General features: G+C 39.7%; 3 protein-coding genes across 4 annotated transcripts; 2 read left to right on the top strand and 1 right to left on the bottom strand.

Annotated features, from left to right (window-relative positions):
- Positions 1-65: 65 nt before the first annotated feature.
- On the bottom strand, positions 66-11,286 carry LOC108142995 (homeobox protein 5). 2 transcript variants are annotated; one of them, XM_017267170.2, is made up of 7 exons: positions 11,146-11,284; positions 10,540-11,075; positions 5,496-5,759; positions 5,325-5,433; positions 4,843-4,980; positions 4,242-4,771; positions 66-2,657 (listed from the first exon to the last, which is right to left on the bottom strand). In XM_017267170.2, the coding sequence occupies exons 2-7, from the start codon at positions 10,637-10,639 to the stop codon at positions 2,239-2,241; spliced, it is 1,560 nt and encodes a 519-aa protein (XP_017122659.1). In that variant the 5' UTR covers positions 10,640-11,075; positions 11,146-11,284; the 3' UTR covers positions 66-2,238. The 2 variants fall into 2 exon arrangements, with proteins under 2 accessions (XP_017122659.1, XP_017122658.1); XM_017267169.2 differs by having other exon boundaries at positions 2,543-4,771; positions 11,146-11,286.
- A 1,365-nt stretch (positions 11,287-12,651) lies between these two features.
- LOC108143055 (ATP synthase lipid-binding protein, mitochondrial) lies at positions 12,652-15,553 on the top strand. Its single transcript, XM_017267267.2, has 4 exons — positions 12,652-12,739; positions 13,232-13,340; positions 14,293-14,497; positions 15,156-15,553. Exons 2-4 carry the CDS (start codon positions 13,293-13,295, stop codon positions 15,317-15,319), a joined length of 417 nt encoding a protein of 138 aa, XP_017122756.1. The 5' UTR covers positions 12,652-12,739; positions 13,232-13,292; the 3' UTR covers positions 15,320-15,553.
- Positions 15,554-17,027: 1,474 nt separating this feature from the next.
- LOC108143090 (G patch domain-containing protein 4) lies at positions 17,028-18,348 on the top strand. The gene has a single exon (XM_017267307.2). It carries the CDS (start codon positions 17,114-17,116, stop codon positions 18,167-18,169), a length of 1,056 nt encoding a protein of 351 aa, XP_017122796.1. The 5' UTR covers positions 17,028-17,113; the 3' UTR covers positions 18,170-18,348.
- Positions 18,349-18,371: the final 23 nt, after the last annotated feature.

The raw sequence follows: 18,371 nt of genomic DNA, 5'->3' as shown, positions 1-18,371 counted from the left end.
TCATCTGCCATTCAAATCAATTGTGAATTGATGAGCTAATGAAAATACATTTTCTTTTACTTGAGTTGGTTTTTAAAGGACATTTTTATTATACATATGTTTATGTATTATGTAATAGATCACATAAAGCAAAAAGAGAATATTTTACTACATTTTTTTGTTGTTGTTGTTGTAGATGATGTTTTTTATGTGTGGGGAAAGTGTGTCTCAATAAACCCTTTTGTTGGGACTATCTTGATGTGGATGTCGATGGTTTTTATGTTTAGACTTTAGTTAATTCTCTACGTATTATTACGATATTAGTAAATTACAATTACAATACATTATATAGTACATAGTATGTAGGTAGAGTACGAATACGTTAACTATTCATTTTTATTCATTTTCTGGATTTTGTGATTTTTTTATTTAAAAGGTTTTTTTGTTTTATTACCTTTTTTTGTGTGTTTTGTTTTTCGTTAATTTTACATACATATATTAAATATATTTACGAACATAACAGCAGTCTTATATAAGATGACATACTCAATTTATTGTTTTCATTAGAGGGTTTTGAGTTCATTATCCATTTTGAAAGTTTGAATGCGAGTGATCAGGAAAACTGAAAACTCGATGGGTTCTTCGGGGGACCGAAGCTAGTTCCTTCCATATAAAAGTTGTTTGGCTAATCTAGGGCGATCCGTTGGGAGTCGCTTAAGCGTGAGGACTTAAAGATATTTTATCTAGATGTAAATATGCATCGATAGCTAGGTGTTATATCATTTAAGGGACGCTGAACTATTTAGTTTAGTTGTGGTTAATTTTTAAGACGCTGGGCGTCTGCGAAATGCGCTCTGAAAAGGTTTTTTTTCGTTTTGTTTTGGCGGCTGACTAAATTGATGTAGGTATATTGACGTAAATATCGTATATTAAAAATTTCATTGTTTTTGTTCTGGTTTGAATGCTTAAGGAACCCGATTCTGCTAGGATAGGAAGTTCGATCAAATTTAGAGGCATGCAATGAGAGTATGCACAAAAATATTTTGTATTCATATCGTATATTTTGTATGTTTTTTTTTGTTTTTGGGACTTTACACTTAGGGACGTTTGAACACTATAAATAAACAATTACAATACATGCACGGACACACACTCACACAGCTACAGATGTATGCCGTCGTATAAATAATAGTGTAATTTATAAATATAATACTATAACTACTGTAGAGTTATTGTGGCTCCCAAGTGGAAACGCCTCCTGGCTTTCCCTAAATTTGTAACTAACTATTTTATTTTTGAAATATTCGACATTTATCAACTTTTGCATCGGATTTCCATCTCCATTTCCTTTTTTTGGCTCGCTTAAAGTTGCCTTGGCAAGTTTGCGACCTTAAATTTTCCTAATTCAAATGGTCTGCACGAAATCGTTCTTCTTTTTCCTGCTCCATTTTCTTCCTTCCTTCTAGTGGATCTCTTTTAGACAATTTATGACTTTTGAATTAAAAATGATTTCATTAACTGGTTGGGGGAACCCCCAAATAAGATTTCATTGAAGTTGTACAGGGGAAAGTTTCTAAAGTTATAAATAGAGGGTTCGGGGACTCCACCAACCAGTCGGTTAGAAAGTTCTGGTTTTTTACGAGTGTATAAAATCAAAAATTTAATTTAACTACAATAATGACTAGTTGAAGAAAGATCTCCAAAAATGTATTTACTAAAATTTTTGTGGTGTGTATAATTAATTCTTTTTTCGATTTTTTGTTTTGTTTCGTATTTTTTTTTCTTTTTAATTTTAGAATTATCTAAAGCTGTTTTTAGAGAAGCTTTTCTAAGCAGGCCAAATTTATGTACAGTTCATGTATTTAAAGAATTTCCTGCTTAATATGTTTGAGATTAGTTTTAATGTTTTTTTATGTTTATGTTTATGTGCTTGTTGTGATATTTTCATAATTGCGAAATGCATGGAATTTGTTTTTTGCATCTTGTAGTATTACATTTGGAAGCCAATGGAAATTCTTGCTTCTTTTTGCCTTGTCTTGGAAAACTTCTCTAAGGATATTTAGGGCGTCACCCAGCTCCTCCACTCCTCCCTCCTCCTATTGATGCATCCTTCTTTTCCCATCTCAGCCATATTGACGAATCCTCTTGCTCCGCCACTCGTCAGGTTTTGTTAGTCAGTTAGTTACTACTTCATCACAGCCAACTCTCTTGCTTTTCAGCGGCGCCCAGCGTCTCCGCATCATCCGATCGATCTGATGGTCAGTTGATCGTTTTCTTGTAGAGATTTTGGTGAATGTGCTCGTTTTGAAGCGCGCACATCTGGCCCACAGCAACCGCCCGCAAGCCACCACCACCACCTCCTCCTCCTCCTGATCCTCCTCCATGAATGCCCACATCCGATTGGTGTCCCAGGGCAGTAGTGACCCCATCGCCTCCGGATGAACTGGACACCGTTTTGCCGGCCCTCAAGTTCAAGAAGAACTTCTCCTTCATCGCCAGCGCCGAATACTTGTGCTCAATAAAGTTGGGCGAGATCTGCATGGGCAGCAGCGGTTTGGCAGGAACGATTGCTGTGGACCTTTTGTTCACGGTCGTCGGAGGCTTGCTAGAATCGCTGCTGCTGTGGTTGCTGTTCGGATTGCTGAGGTTGCTGTTGTTTGAGCAGGAGTAAGAGGTTTCTGCAATAGGTAGAGAGAAAAGGAAAAGAAGTAACGAAAAACATAAACTCAAATCAAAACAAAACGAAACCAAACGAAAATAAAGATTACCAAAGATTTTACAGAGTTGGAATCGATAAAAACTAAGTCATAATTAAAAAATATTGCACAAAGTCGGGAGGTCGTCTTAAACTAATGAGCAGACTTCATAATATCCGAGTAGATGTATATATCGTATAATTAAATTCAATTTGCTAGAGCTTAGAACATAAATAATACTTGGTTTTAGTCGAATACGAATAGTCACTAAAGCTAAGGTGGTAGTGCTAATATTAATTAAAGTGATCAGATGGAAATGAATTTGAATTTTGCATTTTGCTGCGTATTTATTACAATTGTTGCTCGTGCTTCGTCTATGTGGAGGTGTTTTTTTTTTATATATAGCCTAATTAAATTAAGAGGAGATCAGCCGTTGTAAATAGTTTAATACAAGCATGATATTCACACATACAAATAAAGGTGGTTAAAATTCTTTCTTTTCAAAATAATACAAAATTAAATATTGCACAATCAATGCGATTTGTGGGGTTGTTTTCTTTAGTTTTATGTTACAATTGGTATTCATTGTTTATGTCCAGGGGTCTAATCTTAAAACACAACTTATGTTTCTGGTCTCTAAGCATGTGTGTGCAAGCAGTCTACGAAATATATCCAAATGGGTGTTTTGGTGAGTCGTTTGCCCCCTTTAACTGAGTATAGAATGTCTTTCGTATACGGAGGAGCTGGTCGGTCAATGTGGTGCCTTGGGTGGTTCCAGCGTCAGTTTTCGGTGCATTAGTAGCTGCTTGAGTATAGGCTACGTCTCTTCGTTGACGGCGCCAGCGCCTACAACTTCAATGCCCGCCACGGTTGCACCTCCCATGTCGTCCTTGCAATCCGTGATGCTGGCAATTGCTGCAGCCACGCTCTCCGAAATATCATCGCTCTGGCCCTCATCCGTGTCCATGGGCTCCATTAGCTCTAGTTTGCCCTTTTTCACAAGCTGTTGCTGTTGCTGCTGCTGTTGCTGCGGCGTGGGTGAGCTGCTCTTGCTGCTATTCCCGCTGACGCTACTCGTGGGACTGATGGGCAGAACATGATGTTGATGCTGCTGCTGCACCTGGCGCTGTTGGTGTTGCTGCTGCTGCTGGTGCTGCTGCTGCACCTGTTGCAGCAACTGATTCGGTTCCTGCAGCAGCAATATGTTGGTCTTTTTGGCCAACGAGGCCACCAACGCCTGCTGCTGTTGGCTACTACCATTCGTGGTGGTGAAGGTCAGCGTCTGTGTGTTTTTGGTGGGTGAAGTGGCCGGCGTTAGTATGCCCAAGTTGACCAAATTGGGCAGTGGCTTGCTGCTATTGATTGTTGTCTTATTGTGCTGCTGCTGCTGCACAATGTCTATGGTGGACCCACCACCATTGGCCACATTGGTGGCCAGCTTGAGTATCTTGCTGGCGGTGGCATTGGCAGCCATTAGATTGCTTACCGACTTAGTTGTCGGCGTGTTGTTGGCTTTAATGGATACTAAACCGAGTGTGCTGCGCATTAAATTGTTGTTGCTGTTACCTGTTGGAGTGTTCTGATGGAGTTGCTGCTGCTGTTGCTGTTGCTGCTGTTGTTGGGTGGGAAGATTGGTCAGAGTGACCACATTCCCAGCGCTGAGCTGCTGCAGTACATTCCCATTGCCGGTGAGGATGGCAGTGGTGCTGCTGGTGGTGGTGCTGCTGCCATTAGTGCCGTTGTTGTTGTTATTCCCATTCCCGGACAGGCTGCTGCTGCCTCCGTGACAACTGCTGGCGCTGCTCGACATGTTGCTGATGCTCGAAGGACTCAGAGAGCCCAGAGATTGCGAGGGCGAGTTGCTGCGTTGAATGATGGGCGGCGGGTTCGGATTAGAGGAGGAGGAGGAGGTGGCCGAGTTGCTGCTGCCCACAGGCGTGGCCGATGAGGCCCCATCGCCGATGGCCAAGGCATTGGCCAGCTGGGCATTCAGAACGCTATCCGGCTGCGAGTTGTGGGTGTGCAGAGCGTGGTTCTTCAGGCCCTGGGCCGTCTTGTAGCTCTTGCCGCAATGACACTTGTAGCCCTTGCGAACTCTGTGGAACATAGAATTATCAGCTTCCAGTTTACCAAGCACACAGTTTAGTCGCTTAGACTCTATTGTTACCTTCCGTCCTTTTTGTGGCCATTCTTCGAATGGTACTTGATGCCGTTGACGTTCTTGTAACGCTTTTTGCATCCCGGAACGGGGCAGGCGAATGGTTTCTCATTGCCAGGCGTGCCATTGCTTCCGCCACCGGAATGCCTATTTAAATAAATTGGATTAGATTGAATTAAACATTTGATTATTGGATATGAATCATTAATTATATTTAAACTCAAAGTTGAAGGCAAAAAATCCCTATTGTTGTGACGAATACAACATTATCACTAAAAGATTTCAGCGTTTCCGGTCATTTCATCACAACTATTTCCCCAAACAATTTATGCAATACTTTTATGAGGATTGGAAACGTTAATATAGTTAATTTATTCCCTTTAGATGTGGCTCTAACCGGTGAAAACTTGTAAGTCGTAATAACAAGTAAATCGTCATAAAATTATAATTATATATTTAAGTAACTAGAGATCTAGAGATAGAAAACGAACCTGCTGCCGTAGCGCATGATAAACTCGGAGCTGAACTCCTCAGTGGTCCAGGAGTCGTTGCTATCCTCCGACTCCGTTACCACCATTTCGTCCTCGTCCATTTCGCTGCCTATATAAGTAAAGAACCAGCAATTAGATAAAACCGAATATATAGTTTACAATTTCGCATACCTGTGGGCGTGGTGCTGCGGTTGGACGAGGACATACTGTAGCTGTGGTGCTTAATAGCCAGCTTTCGCTTGAGCTCCACATTGCCATTTCCATGACCAGCGGAGCTGGATCCGCTGTTGGTGGTCGGTGGGGCGGAATTGTTGCTGGCCAGGAATGAGCCCGCCTCCTTGCGGTTATCCTCGGTAATGAAGCGCAGGACGTAGCTCAGCGGCAGGCAGGCAGGCTGTGCCTGCTCCTTCTGTTCGACCACCTTCGGGTCATAGTCTGCAAGATAAAATATAAATATTCTTACATTGTATTCTTCATAAGAAACCCAAGCTGTTATACCAATCGTGAAATGGCTGCTTTACTTAACAGTGGTCTTAATTTAACAATATTTAAATTTTTATGTAATTCTTCAATGGCTAAATATACCCCATACCCAAAGTCTTTTTAAAACAGAATTGTTGTTTATTATTAGTTTTTGGACAAATATTCGCCCACAATAAAAATACAAGGGTGTGATTTAGGAACACCATCAACGTGAAAAACCAAAACTCCATTGTAATGTTTTAAATAAAAATAAAAATTATTACAGACCCTGCTAGAACGTTTCTCAAAACGGGATTAGCTAATTACAAATTCCCTTTCGAGTCGGGTTTGGAGAACGAACCGGAATGCGGGCAGCCAGAACAGAAACCTGCATCCAAAATTCGTCGCCAACGCGCTGTGTTTGCACTGGAACAAGTTCACAAACATTCAGAAGACCCACAGCCCGGGCAATTTATTATTAAAATGTCGAAATAAGTAAATAGCGAGAGTGCACGTACGGGGTATGGCGACGAATTTTGTGCGCCTGTTGACGCATTTTCGAGGGGTTTCGAAGGGGAGTACGGAGAGTCAGGAGGAGCACATGGCCAGCTCCATAGCGTGGGTACATTATCTTATCGCCAGAACAAGCATAAGCCCAAAGCTTGCTTAATCAGCGAGTGCATAATAGCAGGTGCCTCTCTCAAAGTCTCCCCTTTTGCGTCTTTATTTACTTCTCGATCCATGTGTACGAGAGAGTAACCTAACCTCCATAAGCAGACGGAGCACGCTTTATTTCCCAATCAAATCATTTTTGTGCGTAACTGTGTCAGCCGGCCCATTCATCATATGAGCACCCTGTGCATTCGTCAGTTGATTGCAGTGGCACTTAACGGGCTGCTAAACGATAAAATAACATCCATCGATCAGTTGCGGATCTTACAAAGTCATGGCCTTTAATTTTTAGAAAATTAGCTAATCAGTCGTACTCAACATACGAGTGACAGAGAAGGTTTTGTTCGCCGAATTTTGATAATTGGAGCTTATAGCTATGTTATACCTTAAATTCTTAAGTAATAGATGGTCTTGCACAAGGTCATATGTATTTATCTCGTTTATATATGAAAAAAACCTTGTTCTCGCGAGTTCTTAAGCATTTTAAGGCATATTTTCGTTACACAGAAACCATGGGGTTTGTAAAAAAAGACTAGATACAATGCGAAGGCTTAAATCTTTTAAGTATAATGAGGGGGAAATCCCAGAAATAATTGTTTTATCATAGCAACTGTTTAGATTGGAGAGATGGTTTATAAGTTCAAGACTTCTGCTGCAGTTTCATTTCATTAAACGATCTTATAGACATATGTGAATCCGCTGACAAGATAAGAAATCAGTGGGCACACTGCATTTCCGCTCACTACCACCCACGCGATAAAAGTTCGATAACGTTGCACATTAATTGCTTCGATTCGTACTGTCGTTCAAACAGAAACATATGCCGCTAGCTGGCTATTATGCGAAACATATGCTTTCATTTAGCTGAACACCCCCACCTCGCTTATTTAGCCGCTTATCAGGGCGAAATGCGATTAAAAACATTTGCGGCATTGATTGCGATGATGTCTACGTGCCAGGCAATCTATTGATGACACATACGGACTGTCCATATGTGCGTAATAATTCCACGTACTTTAGGTAACATTTCAGCAAGTATTTATGTGTCTTTAGCATTTGTAATTATACATATTTTAGCTGAGGAAATCAATGTGCCACGCCCCTCATCCTCCTAAGAACACGGCGTCATTTGTCAACGGTCAAATCAGTTCACCCGGTTCGGTTTTTTTTTTTATTTCAGCTCCGCCTTCATTATTGTTATTATTATTTTGTTATTGATAACCCCAGACATTCACGACTTCTCTGTAGGTGACACTTTGCTCTTGCCTTAGTGTTCGTGTGTTTATCAAATCGAGTATTGTACAAACAACTTTTGAACTAATAGCATCTGTATACGTACATACAGACAAACCCACATCTATACAGGCGTCGTATATCATACGTTTTTCGTATTTCAGAAACAAAATAAACGCAGATCCCTCTCTCTTTTGCACTTGTGAATGACTCATGCACTTGTTGCAGAATTAAAAAAGATAACAAATGTTTTTCGCTTGAACATGCGGTTTCGGTTTGTTTTCATTTCGGCAGCTGTCTCGAAAACTTTCCAATAGCTACGAACAGACCATTTCATTTGAAATTTGATAAACTCGAGTCGTTGACTGCAGTGGAATTATGTTGACATTGCAAGTGCAGGGACACTTTAGGTGGGGTGATTGTATTAACCCATTAAATAACCTTCAAAGTGCACTGAAACCGAAAAAGAAATCGTTCAACGAAGCAATCGGCAACAAACTTAAAATAGCAAATAGCAAACTCTGTTAAATTGAATTTTAAAAATATATAAAAAAAAATTAAACTTAATTTTTAATTTAATTTTTTAAATTAAATTTTGAAGTTTATGCAAGGAGTAAGCCCACTTAAATTTAAAATGTTATGAAAAAACTTCTAGAGTATGTACATATGTTCCATTTTTGGGTAAATTGTATTTTTAATAAGAAATTCATTTAATTCAACGAATATTTTAATGGCTATTATTATTCTGGTAATTATCTTATTAATTCTTAGTAAATAAATTCGAATGTACTTATTTCATAATATGCTTCAAAGATGTCAAGATAGGAGACAGGTTCACATTTTTGTACCAGTTACTCAGTGGGTTAAATGCGGCATATCGCATTTTGCAGATGGTTATCGAAACTCGAGTGCAGTGGAGAAAGACAAGCGTGCCGCAAACACACACATAAATTATCCCGGGCATTTTTTTTTGGGACACAACAGGTGCCTGGCAACTGTGAAAAGGACAAACCTGAAGGTCTCGCCCGCTTTTTCCCTTGCCATGACAACCAAACCGAATCGAAACGAGCGACAACGCCCACCGAATCCTGATAACAGGCATATATTCATCCATCCAGAGAACCCACGCATCCAATGTCCTTCGAGATAATGAAATGATGGGCATTTATAAGCCCCACAACACAGCTCGCTCACGTAATGGATACGCAATGGAAATGGGGGATGCGGGCGGGCTTTCCGGGGATTTTTTGGGAGGTGTTTGATATCTGCGCCTCGTCTTTTTGGGGGTGGCAGTTGCCAAGTGGGCGTATGCTCAAAGTCTGAGTCTGAGCTTTATGTAATGCCCGGGGACACAAAAGAGGGTGGTGGTGAGGTGGAAAAGCCTGCCCGGGCAGCCATTTTGAGTGTGTGTGTGTTGACCGTTATCACGCAGCAGTGGCAACAACAAAACAGCTGCCAACGTAACCGTGGGCAAGTCAGCTGAGCAACCCCTCTGCTTTCTCTCTCTCCAACCCCTCTGGTTTGCTAGTGTATGTGTCTGTGCAAAAGAGCCTGTACATACACAGAAAGAAAAATAAATTCGTTATGATACATTGATAATTTTGCACAATCCTTCAATACATGTAAGAAATGGAAAAGCAGTTAAATCGAATGTTTTACAATTAAATTTGTATAAATTTTGCATTTTTGAAGCAAAAAATTGTTAAAACGTATGGTGTTTTTTGAACCTGTACCTGTTAATATTACTGCCACCTTACGGGATCAAATTTAAAAATCATTCCATTTTATTCTTTTATACAGAACATAGAACTGATATAATTTGGTGATATATCTAACGATTTGTGTAGAATCATGTTGATTAAGTCTCGATTTACTCATCCAACCGATATTTTATTTAGTATCGGTTTTTTGACAATATATAATAGAATAACTGAAGTTGTAAAGCTATAAACTTGGCTTTCAGTGTAAGACGCACGGCATGTTGGGAATAAAGCCAGTTAACGGTTAACCCACCCCCAACCCTTGTTTTCGTAATACAACACTGGGCCCAACTCTATTGATTTTCCCCCTAGAAATCCCCGCCCCCCTTGCCAACACTAAAATTAGAAATTGTTTATTTCAGCCGGTAAAAGTTCACACACACACCCTAAACATGATTAATTGGAAGCCCACGGGAGTCACGTGGACGGGAAAGTATCGATTGTGCGTGTGGGTGGAGTGGAAATGGGAGAAATATAGAGCGCAACTCCGATTACCGGATGCGGATACACCTGCTCTGCAAAGTAATACCAGAAAAACCCAAGCCAAGCCATGCGGACAGGTCAAAAAAAGGGCGCTCAACTCGCCGGTTTCCACTACAAAAACAACAACAACTAGATGCTGTGCTGGCCTTCCAAACACACACACACTCCAATAGGGGTATTGAATGGATCACCGGCTTTTTGCTTTTGTTTTGCTTGTACTGCCCTCTCGCTCGCACCCGCACGTTCCAGGCAAACACCGATCACCGAATGCTGTACGCGCCTGGAAAACTGGGCGTGTGTGCACGGGTGTAGAGTGCACTGGTGTGCGTAAGGCAAGCACAGGTAGCGACTTCCAGCATCGATTTTGCCATTAAAAATGCAATAAATGCTAAATGCACAAACTGCAATTCATGTTATAAAAACAACATTCAATTCACCACGAAGCCATTTACATTTACTCGCACTCACACACCTTTGCCCTGTTTTATATTTTTATTTATGCCGCCATCGTCGACGGGTAAATAAATAGAATAAACAAACACACCGAGAACATCACGCGACGGTCAAATGATAGCGAAATACGCGATTTATGATCCCAATCTCACCTATGTGGGTGTCCTCGATGTGGGAAATAAGATCGCTCAAGCTCGGAAATGTGATGCCGCAGCCATTGTACTTGCAGACGTTGATCAGGAAAACGGCCATAATATATTATATTATCATGTATATATATATCACGGATTCCGAGGCGAACGAATGTGGCGAGTTATGTAAAAAAACAGCAACTAAAATCGGGGCTGATCAGTGTGGCCAGGTCAGCAATGCACTAAAGTTGTCATCTTCCAGGGCTGCAGTGTCTGTTTAGCGGTGACTCCCACCCAACTTCCAATGCGCTGTGGTGACTTTTGTTCGAACGAGTACTGAATGTTGGTGTTGCGATAGTTAGTCGTTATCGATTGTCAACAGCCGGACATGGCAACTGTTTTTAAGGGAAAACTCAGTTTTTGCTGTTAAAATGCAGCGCAGTTCATCCGTTTCTGCCGTTTTCCGTTCTTCCTCGCCCGGTGTGGTGTGTTTTGGTCCTCTGGCGTTTCCCACACACACACACACTCATGCGCAAGTGCTGTTATGCAATTGAGGGCTGCAACATTTTTGGGGGCGTAACTGGGTTTAACTAATCGCCAAATAAAATAAATATTTAGTATACTTACAGCATTATGTGCTTCGATAGAGTTCCCTTTGCAGTTGCGAGTAATTAAAACATAATTTAAACCGACGTGACGTATACACAAACACCGACGTCGAACGACGCGTTATGCTGCGTTTGTGGTGGTGTGGGTGACTGTGGTGAGTTGCCCAGGAGCCAGGGCTTCAGAAATGGGTTAATTGAACAATCGATAAGGGCGGTAATATTAAATTTGCACTTTATATTAAAGACACAACTAATTAATTTATATGTACGTTCTTTAAGACAATTTTTTTTATAAACTGTCATATTTTATCGTATTTTGAAGTTATTTTTAGATATTTTATCGAATAGTTTTTGTTGTTACTCTTTGGATTTTGAACAATTTCTGAAAATGCGCCAAAAGTTGAAAACGAAGTTTCTAACGAATTATCGATAAGCATCAAGATTTTTATACTGGATATATAACATAATATACTGGAAAAATGACCTTAATTAAATCTAACTCTTTTTAAATATAATTTCTTTAAAAAAATCGAAAACATACGGCAGCGGGAGTTCTTGTTTATATTCCTAATTCATTTTTTTGTTTTGCTTTAATTTTTTTAGCTTTTTTTCACATCCGTCCAGTCAAAATCAGCTAAAATCAAAAATGGCAATTCGAACATCTTCGAATTGTTGCCGTCCTTGTTCCTGCAAGAAAGCAAAGAATGTGCCTCTCGCTCTTTAAAAATTTTGTGAAATTTTTTTCCAATCCAGATATTAGAAAATAATTAATTTAAATTGATAATTCGATGATTTTATTATTAATATAATATTAAAATGATTAATTAATAATTTAATAATATTATTATTGCAGTTTGCGGTTTTATTTCATAATTTAAGACAAATCATGTAATTGTAAATTGGGGACTTATTTCAAACAAAAAATAGACAATCGTTTATACATTTTAATATTATTAATATTATTATTGATATTTTGTTGAGAAAGTTTGAATATCAATTCATTAGATATCAAGTTATTACAAAAACGTATTTATAGCTATTACTTATTTAAGACTTCGTTATATGAAATAAGTTAAAAAGTATTTAACATACAGCATTTATACATCATCACCATCAGCAAAACGAGAATTTAATTTGAAACTACTAGATATCAATAAATATAGCTTAACTTTTACGAAAAAAAAGACTTTTGTGATTTTTGTTTTTTACCTGGTAAAAGCTTATATTTGAAGAGTATCTAGGATCTTTTTTTTTTAATAATATAGCCCATTCTTCCAATGCAATTTAAAGTTTCTCTGTTTTAAAAGATGATAGCGCCAGTTGAAAGTTTTACGATTAATCTTTTTAACAGTTAAGGCAAATATATATTTATATAATGATTTGGCGGAAATCTTTTGTTGGTTAGTATGTTATGGTTGTGTCATTGCTAAAGTAAATCCTATTTCTTAACCTTGGATTGCAACCTCGATAAAACTAAATTTCTTATAGTATTTTCTAGTATAATAACTAATGGTTGGTATTTTTTTTACCACCCATTAATGGCCACACCGTGCACCCCCAAAAGTCACCAAATTTGTCAAATTCGTTTTACTGTTGTGAAGGGTTTGTTCGAAGTGAGTTGGTTTCTCCGGGGTTTTCCGCTCCCCGCTCGGAGGAGCACCCCCCTTATCAGCACCCCACTGTTGGGTAACAGCCGTGAAAACACCTCAGATTGTCAGAATTCGCGGAAAAGCGCTGCACCAGTGAAGAATCAAGTGAATTTTCGCCAAAAAAAATGCGAAACGTGTTTGATAGTTCGTCGCCATCTTGCGGCACACTTCCACACACACACATGTGCTATTCAGGTTCTCAAAAGTGTGCGTGTGTGTAGAGTCGTTGCGTCACTGGAAAAGTCGGAAAAACGAAAGAACTTTCAAAGAAAAAGGAAGTAAATCGTTTTCAATTCAGAAATAAGCGAATATCGAGCAGCGAGTCGAGTGAGATTACGGTGCGAAGGCAGCTTTTCCGTGTTACGTAACTTTTTCTGAGGCGGCGTGTGGGATGTAGTTCTTCAAATCTTCAACCTCCCAAAACTAATCGATATATTCCGTCTATATCTTTTGCAGAGCCGTGCGCTAGCTTCAATTTTGTCGTAAGCCAAAACAAAAAAAGGAAAATCAACTGAAAATGTTCGTGTCGACAGTCTCTCGCATTGCCCCCGTTGCCAGGAGCGCCGTAAGTACCCACATATTTTGGTTGTTGTTCGAGATAAAGTGATAACCCTCGGGATATTACATAATTATCGGAAAAGTGCATTGATTTTCGTCCGATTTAACCATTTGTATGCCGCCTTGGCGTGGTGAACTTCCAATGGCCGCGGTGAGAAAACACAGACGGCACACAGTTGCATAACTTTGAGGTTATGTGCGCGCACAGTGGAAGAGAACAATCAAGAGCTACAAAATAGGAATTATCGGACTATATCTGTTACATTAGATTTAGAGATTTAACTCATAGTTTCCAAAAGTGGCTCCTAAGGCATTGTATAACAAGTGAAATTCCAATTTGGTGTGTTTGGTTGGTTGAGGTTAAACCCGGCGAAAGCTTTCCAGTTGAGTGGTGAAAAAAGAAATAAGGGCGCGGGGAAATCGGCAATAATTGACATTGTTTATAATGTTGTAGACGATAAACCACTCAATCGGGAGACTGACAACTTTATAAGAACTAATATATATGTCTAAGGACAACAAATGCTGCGGCCAACTTGTCAATCCCAAATAGAAATTACTTAACGATTGCATAACTTGGCATTAGCCCATTACAGCAGAGCAATGAACTTGTGCGGAAATATAGGGTTAAGATGTAGTGTCTTTGGCAAGATCTGTATATATATATATGGCTTTAAATGCCCCACCAGCTTAAAAATTAAGAATTCAAATTATTATATTTATTTAAATATTTAACAACAATATTTAAACCGGTTTTGGTAGGCTGAATTCTTTTTACCAACCTAATAACTAATATTCATATAAAATATTTAGATGTCATGTTCATTTATCATTGATGCTCTAAAACATTCTATGCCAGCAATAACACCTTATCTCATTTGAAAACTTTATCTCAAGCAATGTACACAACATAACATACTATTACTTATATAACTAACCAAAATTGTATATTTTATTAGCTCCTCGCCAACTCCAAGCAGTACCTGCGACCATTGAGCAGCGCCGTCATCAGCCAGAGCCAGACTTTGGCCGCTCAGAACACAACCCCAGTTGCATTGCTGCCACAGATCAGGTCATTCCAGACCTCGCCAGTCACGCGTGACATTGACTCGGCTGCCAAATTCATTGGCGCTGGTGCCGCAACAGTCGGTGTCGCTGGATCCGGTTCGTATTGGTTTCGTTGCGCACTCCTAATCCATCACAATCATAGGGATTCCACAGCGCCATTTTTCTCCTCCTCCAGTCAGTTACAATCTAGCATCTGGGGCTCACACTACGAGTATCTGATTACTCCCCATACATATGCCCCGGGAAGGTCTGAGAATTGGCCAAGCCAGCTGTTTGTTGCGGCTTCATTTCCCAGCAGGAAACCTGTGTGATTGCAGGGCGAAAGTACCAGAAATCCTGCCACCAGGCGTTGCCATCGTTCTAACCCAACGACCGCCGCTTGAATGGCATTGAAATCTTTCGTGGCCAGCATTTTAAGTGCGATGTGCTTGCTGCCCTTGAGGGTAGAACTCAATTCAGACTAATCTGTGACTGACTACATAGAGAAGGAGACAAAAAGAAGCGCTTCAGCTGTATTTATGCTTGTATATGTACACTTTTCCGATAGCTGTCTAAAAGTCAACATAGGTTTAGCCAAATGCTTCGGTTTTTATGCCTCAATGTGTGTTGGCGATAAAATAACAGCATAAACTCGGTTGAAGCTTCGGTTTTGATCGGAGATATCATACCACATTCACTATTAAGTCTGGACATTTTACTAATGCTTTGTTTCTCCTTTTTATTCCCTCACGCCGACAACGAACCAATACAACAGGTGCTGGTATCGGAACAGTATTCGGTTCCCTCATCATCGGCTACGCCAGGAACCCATCGCTGAAACAGCAGCTGTTCTCCTACGCCATTCTGGGCTTCGCCCTGTCCGAGGCCATGGGTCTGTTCTGTTTGATGATGGCTTTCCTGCTGCTGTTCGCCTTCTAAGCGCTCCTTAGGCACATCGATTGCTCGTCCTTGTTTCCTGTAATCGGACGTGTGTGCAAGCCGCATACGAACGAGAATAGCAACCAAAACAACACTTCAAACAAACAACAACCAGAACAAGCAACACCAATGTTCGTTTTCGATTATTAATGATAAAATGATTGATTGATTGATTGATAGCAAGCAAGAACATCCTGTACAACTATCTAATTATAAATACCAACAACCACATAATATATGTAATTTTGTTTTTAAAAAACATGCGAGCGAGGAGAAGAAGACCACACACCTACTTTAAGTTGAACAACCGAAATATCAAGAGCAAGGCTTTGGATTGCATTGGATTAGCTCAGACGACGACAAAGATAAAAGTTAGATTTTAATTGAAGCAAGCTTCCGGCTCACCGAAAAAGCCAAACAGCGTCCTCGAATAAAGTCCAGTCCAGCTCAACATCCTCTGCAAATCCCGCACAGGATCTTCATGTCCGCTGACCAAGGCTCTCTCTCTCCCCCGAAGTTCTTGGACAACGAAACGGCAAAAAATCTCGAGCGGCAGGCAATGCGTGAAGGTCCTCCCTGCAAAGTACACCCTGGATTTGCAAGTGTGTGGGCGTGGCTGGACGGAAATTCGTTGGCGCGTTGGGCTAAGCAACTTTTTCGATTTTATTGTGGCGCGTACTGAAAATCCCCATTGTTTTCAAGTATTTTGTATTCAAAGAAAATCAGTTTCCTTAATGTAAACAATATTTTTTGTTTATTGCCACTTAATATTTATTATGGAACATGTTAATAAAGTGGTTGCAAACGATTTGAGCCGAAGAGCGCAGCTGAAATGTGAAATAAAGAAGAAATGAATGTGTAAAAAAATAAAATAAGTTCGTTTTTTTAAAAAGGCTTTTTAAAAAACTTAAAATTTGGTATTTTCTTGTTGGGTTATCTGATTAAAGATTTTCAAATTCTACCGCGCAAATGCAACTGTGTTTATGATAACACCAGAGACACCCTATGCTAAGCATTATATATCGACCGAAATCACCTTGTTAGAGTTCGTTAGTGGTGCCAGACTTTCCGATTCAAAAATGGCTAGATTTGGAAAAAAGCGCTGATAAAAATGAGGCAAAATTGTCAAAAAATATTTTCAACAAAAAAATATATGAGTTTATAAAAATATAAAATACTTTAAGTGAAAAGTAGGCTGTGCTTTCGAAAAGTCCCAATCTCGTTCAAATTTTTAGGATTCATGTATTTTGGGGCTTGATTACGGATAAATGGGTCAAAGTTGGCGTCAAAACAGTTTCATCAAAAACTGTTGTTTCGGCATTATTTTCTTTATTAAAACCTTTATCAAAAAATTTTCAAATATATCTGGTTGATATACACATTTACACATTATTTTACACGTCTGTACCGCTTAACGTAAGAAATATGTAAGAACTAAATAATGAAAAAATAATCCCTTGGCAAGGTCGCCAAAGGCAACATTACACACTTATATACATATTTAATTAACGAATACTTAATTACTTTGTAATTTATTGAATTCATTATAATTTTCGCATAAAGGCAAAATGTTAAATAAGAATAGTTTTTTAATAAAATAATAGTTATCATAAAATCAGGCTGTACTATTTTTAAAATGTTTCCAGATCTAGCTAATAAAATGGCAGCACTCAACAACTCTGTTACAGCTGTTAAGGGCGATAACAATAGGTATACAACTGTCGTCGCTATAGCGCTACACGTGTGTTTTGTTTTGATGGTCTTTTAGTTTTCGATTTGTTTTTAGCAATTTCCATGGACTTTGCCAAGAAGATACTGGGAAAGTATGGTTGGAAAGAGGGCGATGGGCTGGGCAAGAACAACACAGGAATTGCAGCTCCCTTAAAAGCTAGCTTGAAGTTCGATAATGCGGGATTGGGAGTCGATCGTGCCCAGGAATTTAATGACCACTGGTGGGAACGCTGTTTCAATGAGGCCGCCAGTAATGTGGATGTACAAATTCAGCAGGATGGACAGGTCTCGACATCCCGAAAACATGGAGAGGATGCGGTGGAGATCTCCACTAGCGGATTCTCAGCCCGAAAGCTGAAAAAAGCCAAGGAACAGCATGCCAGCGATGGAAAATCCACCTACGACAACTTCTTGCAAACCTCTTTGCTCACCCAAAACGGCGGCGAGGTGGTGACGTCTGAACGCATCAAGGTGGAGGACATCGAGGTCACAAAGGTGACGGTGCTCACGGATGAGGAACTTTTCAAGGCATGTGGCGGCAGGACGGCGCACAAGGGCGCCCGCCACGGCCTTAAATTAAGCGGAAAGATAGCCCGACTGGAGCAGCAGGAGCGCGAAATGCTGGAGAAGCTTCAATGCAAACTTAAGAGTGATCCAGGGACAGTTAATGTCAAGAAAAATGGGGAGTCATCTGAAGAATCGCCTGTGGGAGGTCAAAAACTAATGGAGCAATCAGTAAATAACACTGTGGAGCAACCTGTGAAACTAAAAAAGATGAAGAAGGCCCGAAAAGATGAGTCTTTCGAAGAGCCAGCTGTTGACCAACTAGAGAAGCCCTTGAAAACCAAAAAGAAAAAGAAGGACAAAACGAAGAAGTTAGAAGAGGAAACCCCGGGAGATCGAACACAAGAAGTTACAGAAGACCAATTGAAGGAGCCCCTAAAGATTAAAAGGAAGAAAAATAATCCTCTCCGGGAATCTGAAGAGTCAACCCAATATCAAGAAGCCGAAGAATCCTTGAAGACCAAGAAGAAGCGAAAAACAGAGGATGACGCCGAGGAAGCGGAAGCTCAAATTAAAAGCAAAAAGAAGAAAAAGAATAGGGAGAAGGATCAATAGTTATAGTCTTTAGAAAGTTGTAATTGAACACTAAATTATAATTTATAAAAAAAACTCCATTTCAAGTTTGTTTCTCTAAACATGTTTAATTAAGCTTCTATATAAATAATAGATTGGCATTACAAGCTATAAGAGGAAATCAGAGAAATATAAAATTACCCACAAAATCCTGAGAAACCAATATAAATTTTAGACAACTAGA

This window comes from Drosophila elegans, unplaced genomic scaffold (assembly GCF_018152505.1).
Source record: "Drosophila elegans isolate 14027-0461.03 unplaced genomic scaffold, ASM1815250v1 contig_468, whole genome shotgun sequence".
Classification (NCBI taxonomy): domain Eukaryota; kingdom Metazoa; phylum Arthropoda; class Insecta; order Diptera; family Drosophilidae; genus Drosophila; species Drosophila elegans.
Note: the sequence above shows the minus strand (reverse complement) of the source record. Positions and strands in the feature narration are given on the sequence as shown.

Coding starts and splice junctions, on each gene's coding strand:
- LOC108142995 (XM_017267169.2), bottom strand. CDS start 10,639: ATGGCCGTTTTCCTGATCAACGTCTGCAAGTACAATGGCTGCGGCATC. Junction 5,434..5,495: donor CCGCAGCACCACGCCCACAG/GTATGCGAAATT, acceptor TTACTTATATAG/GCAGCGAAATGGACGAGGAC. Junction 4,981..5,324: donor ATCATGCGCTACGGCAGCAG/GTTCGTTTTCTA, acceptor TTATTTAAATAG/GCATTCCGGTGGCGGAAGCA.
- LOC108143055 (XM_017267267.2), top strand. CDS start 13,293: ATGTTCGTGTCGACAGTCTCTCGCATTGCCCCCGTTGCCAGGAGCGCC. Junction 13,341..14,292: donor CCCCCGTTGCCAGGAGCGCC/GTAAGTACCCAC, acceptor ATATTTTATTAG/CTCCTCGCCAACTCCAAGCA. Junction 14,498..15,155: donor AGTCGGTGTCGCTGGATCCG/GTTCGTATTGGT, acceptor CCAATACAACAG/GTGCTGGTATCGGAACAGTA.
- LOC108143090 (XM_017267307.2), top strand. CDS start 17,114: ATGGACTTTGCCAAGAAGATACTGGGAAAGTATGGTTGGAAAGAGGGC.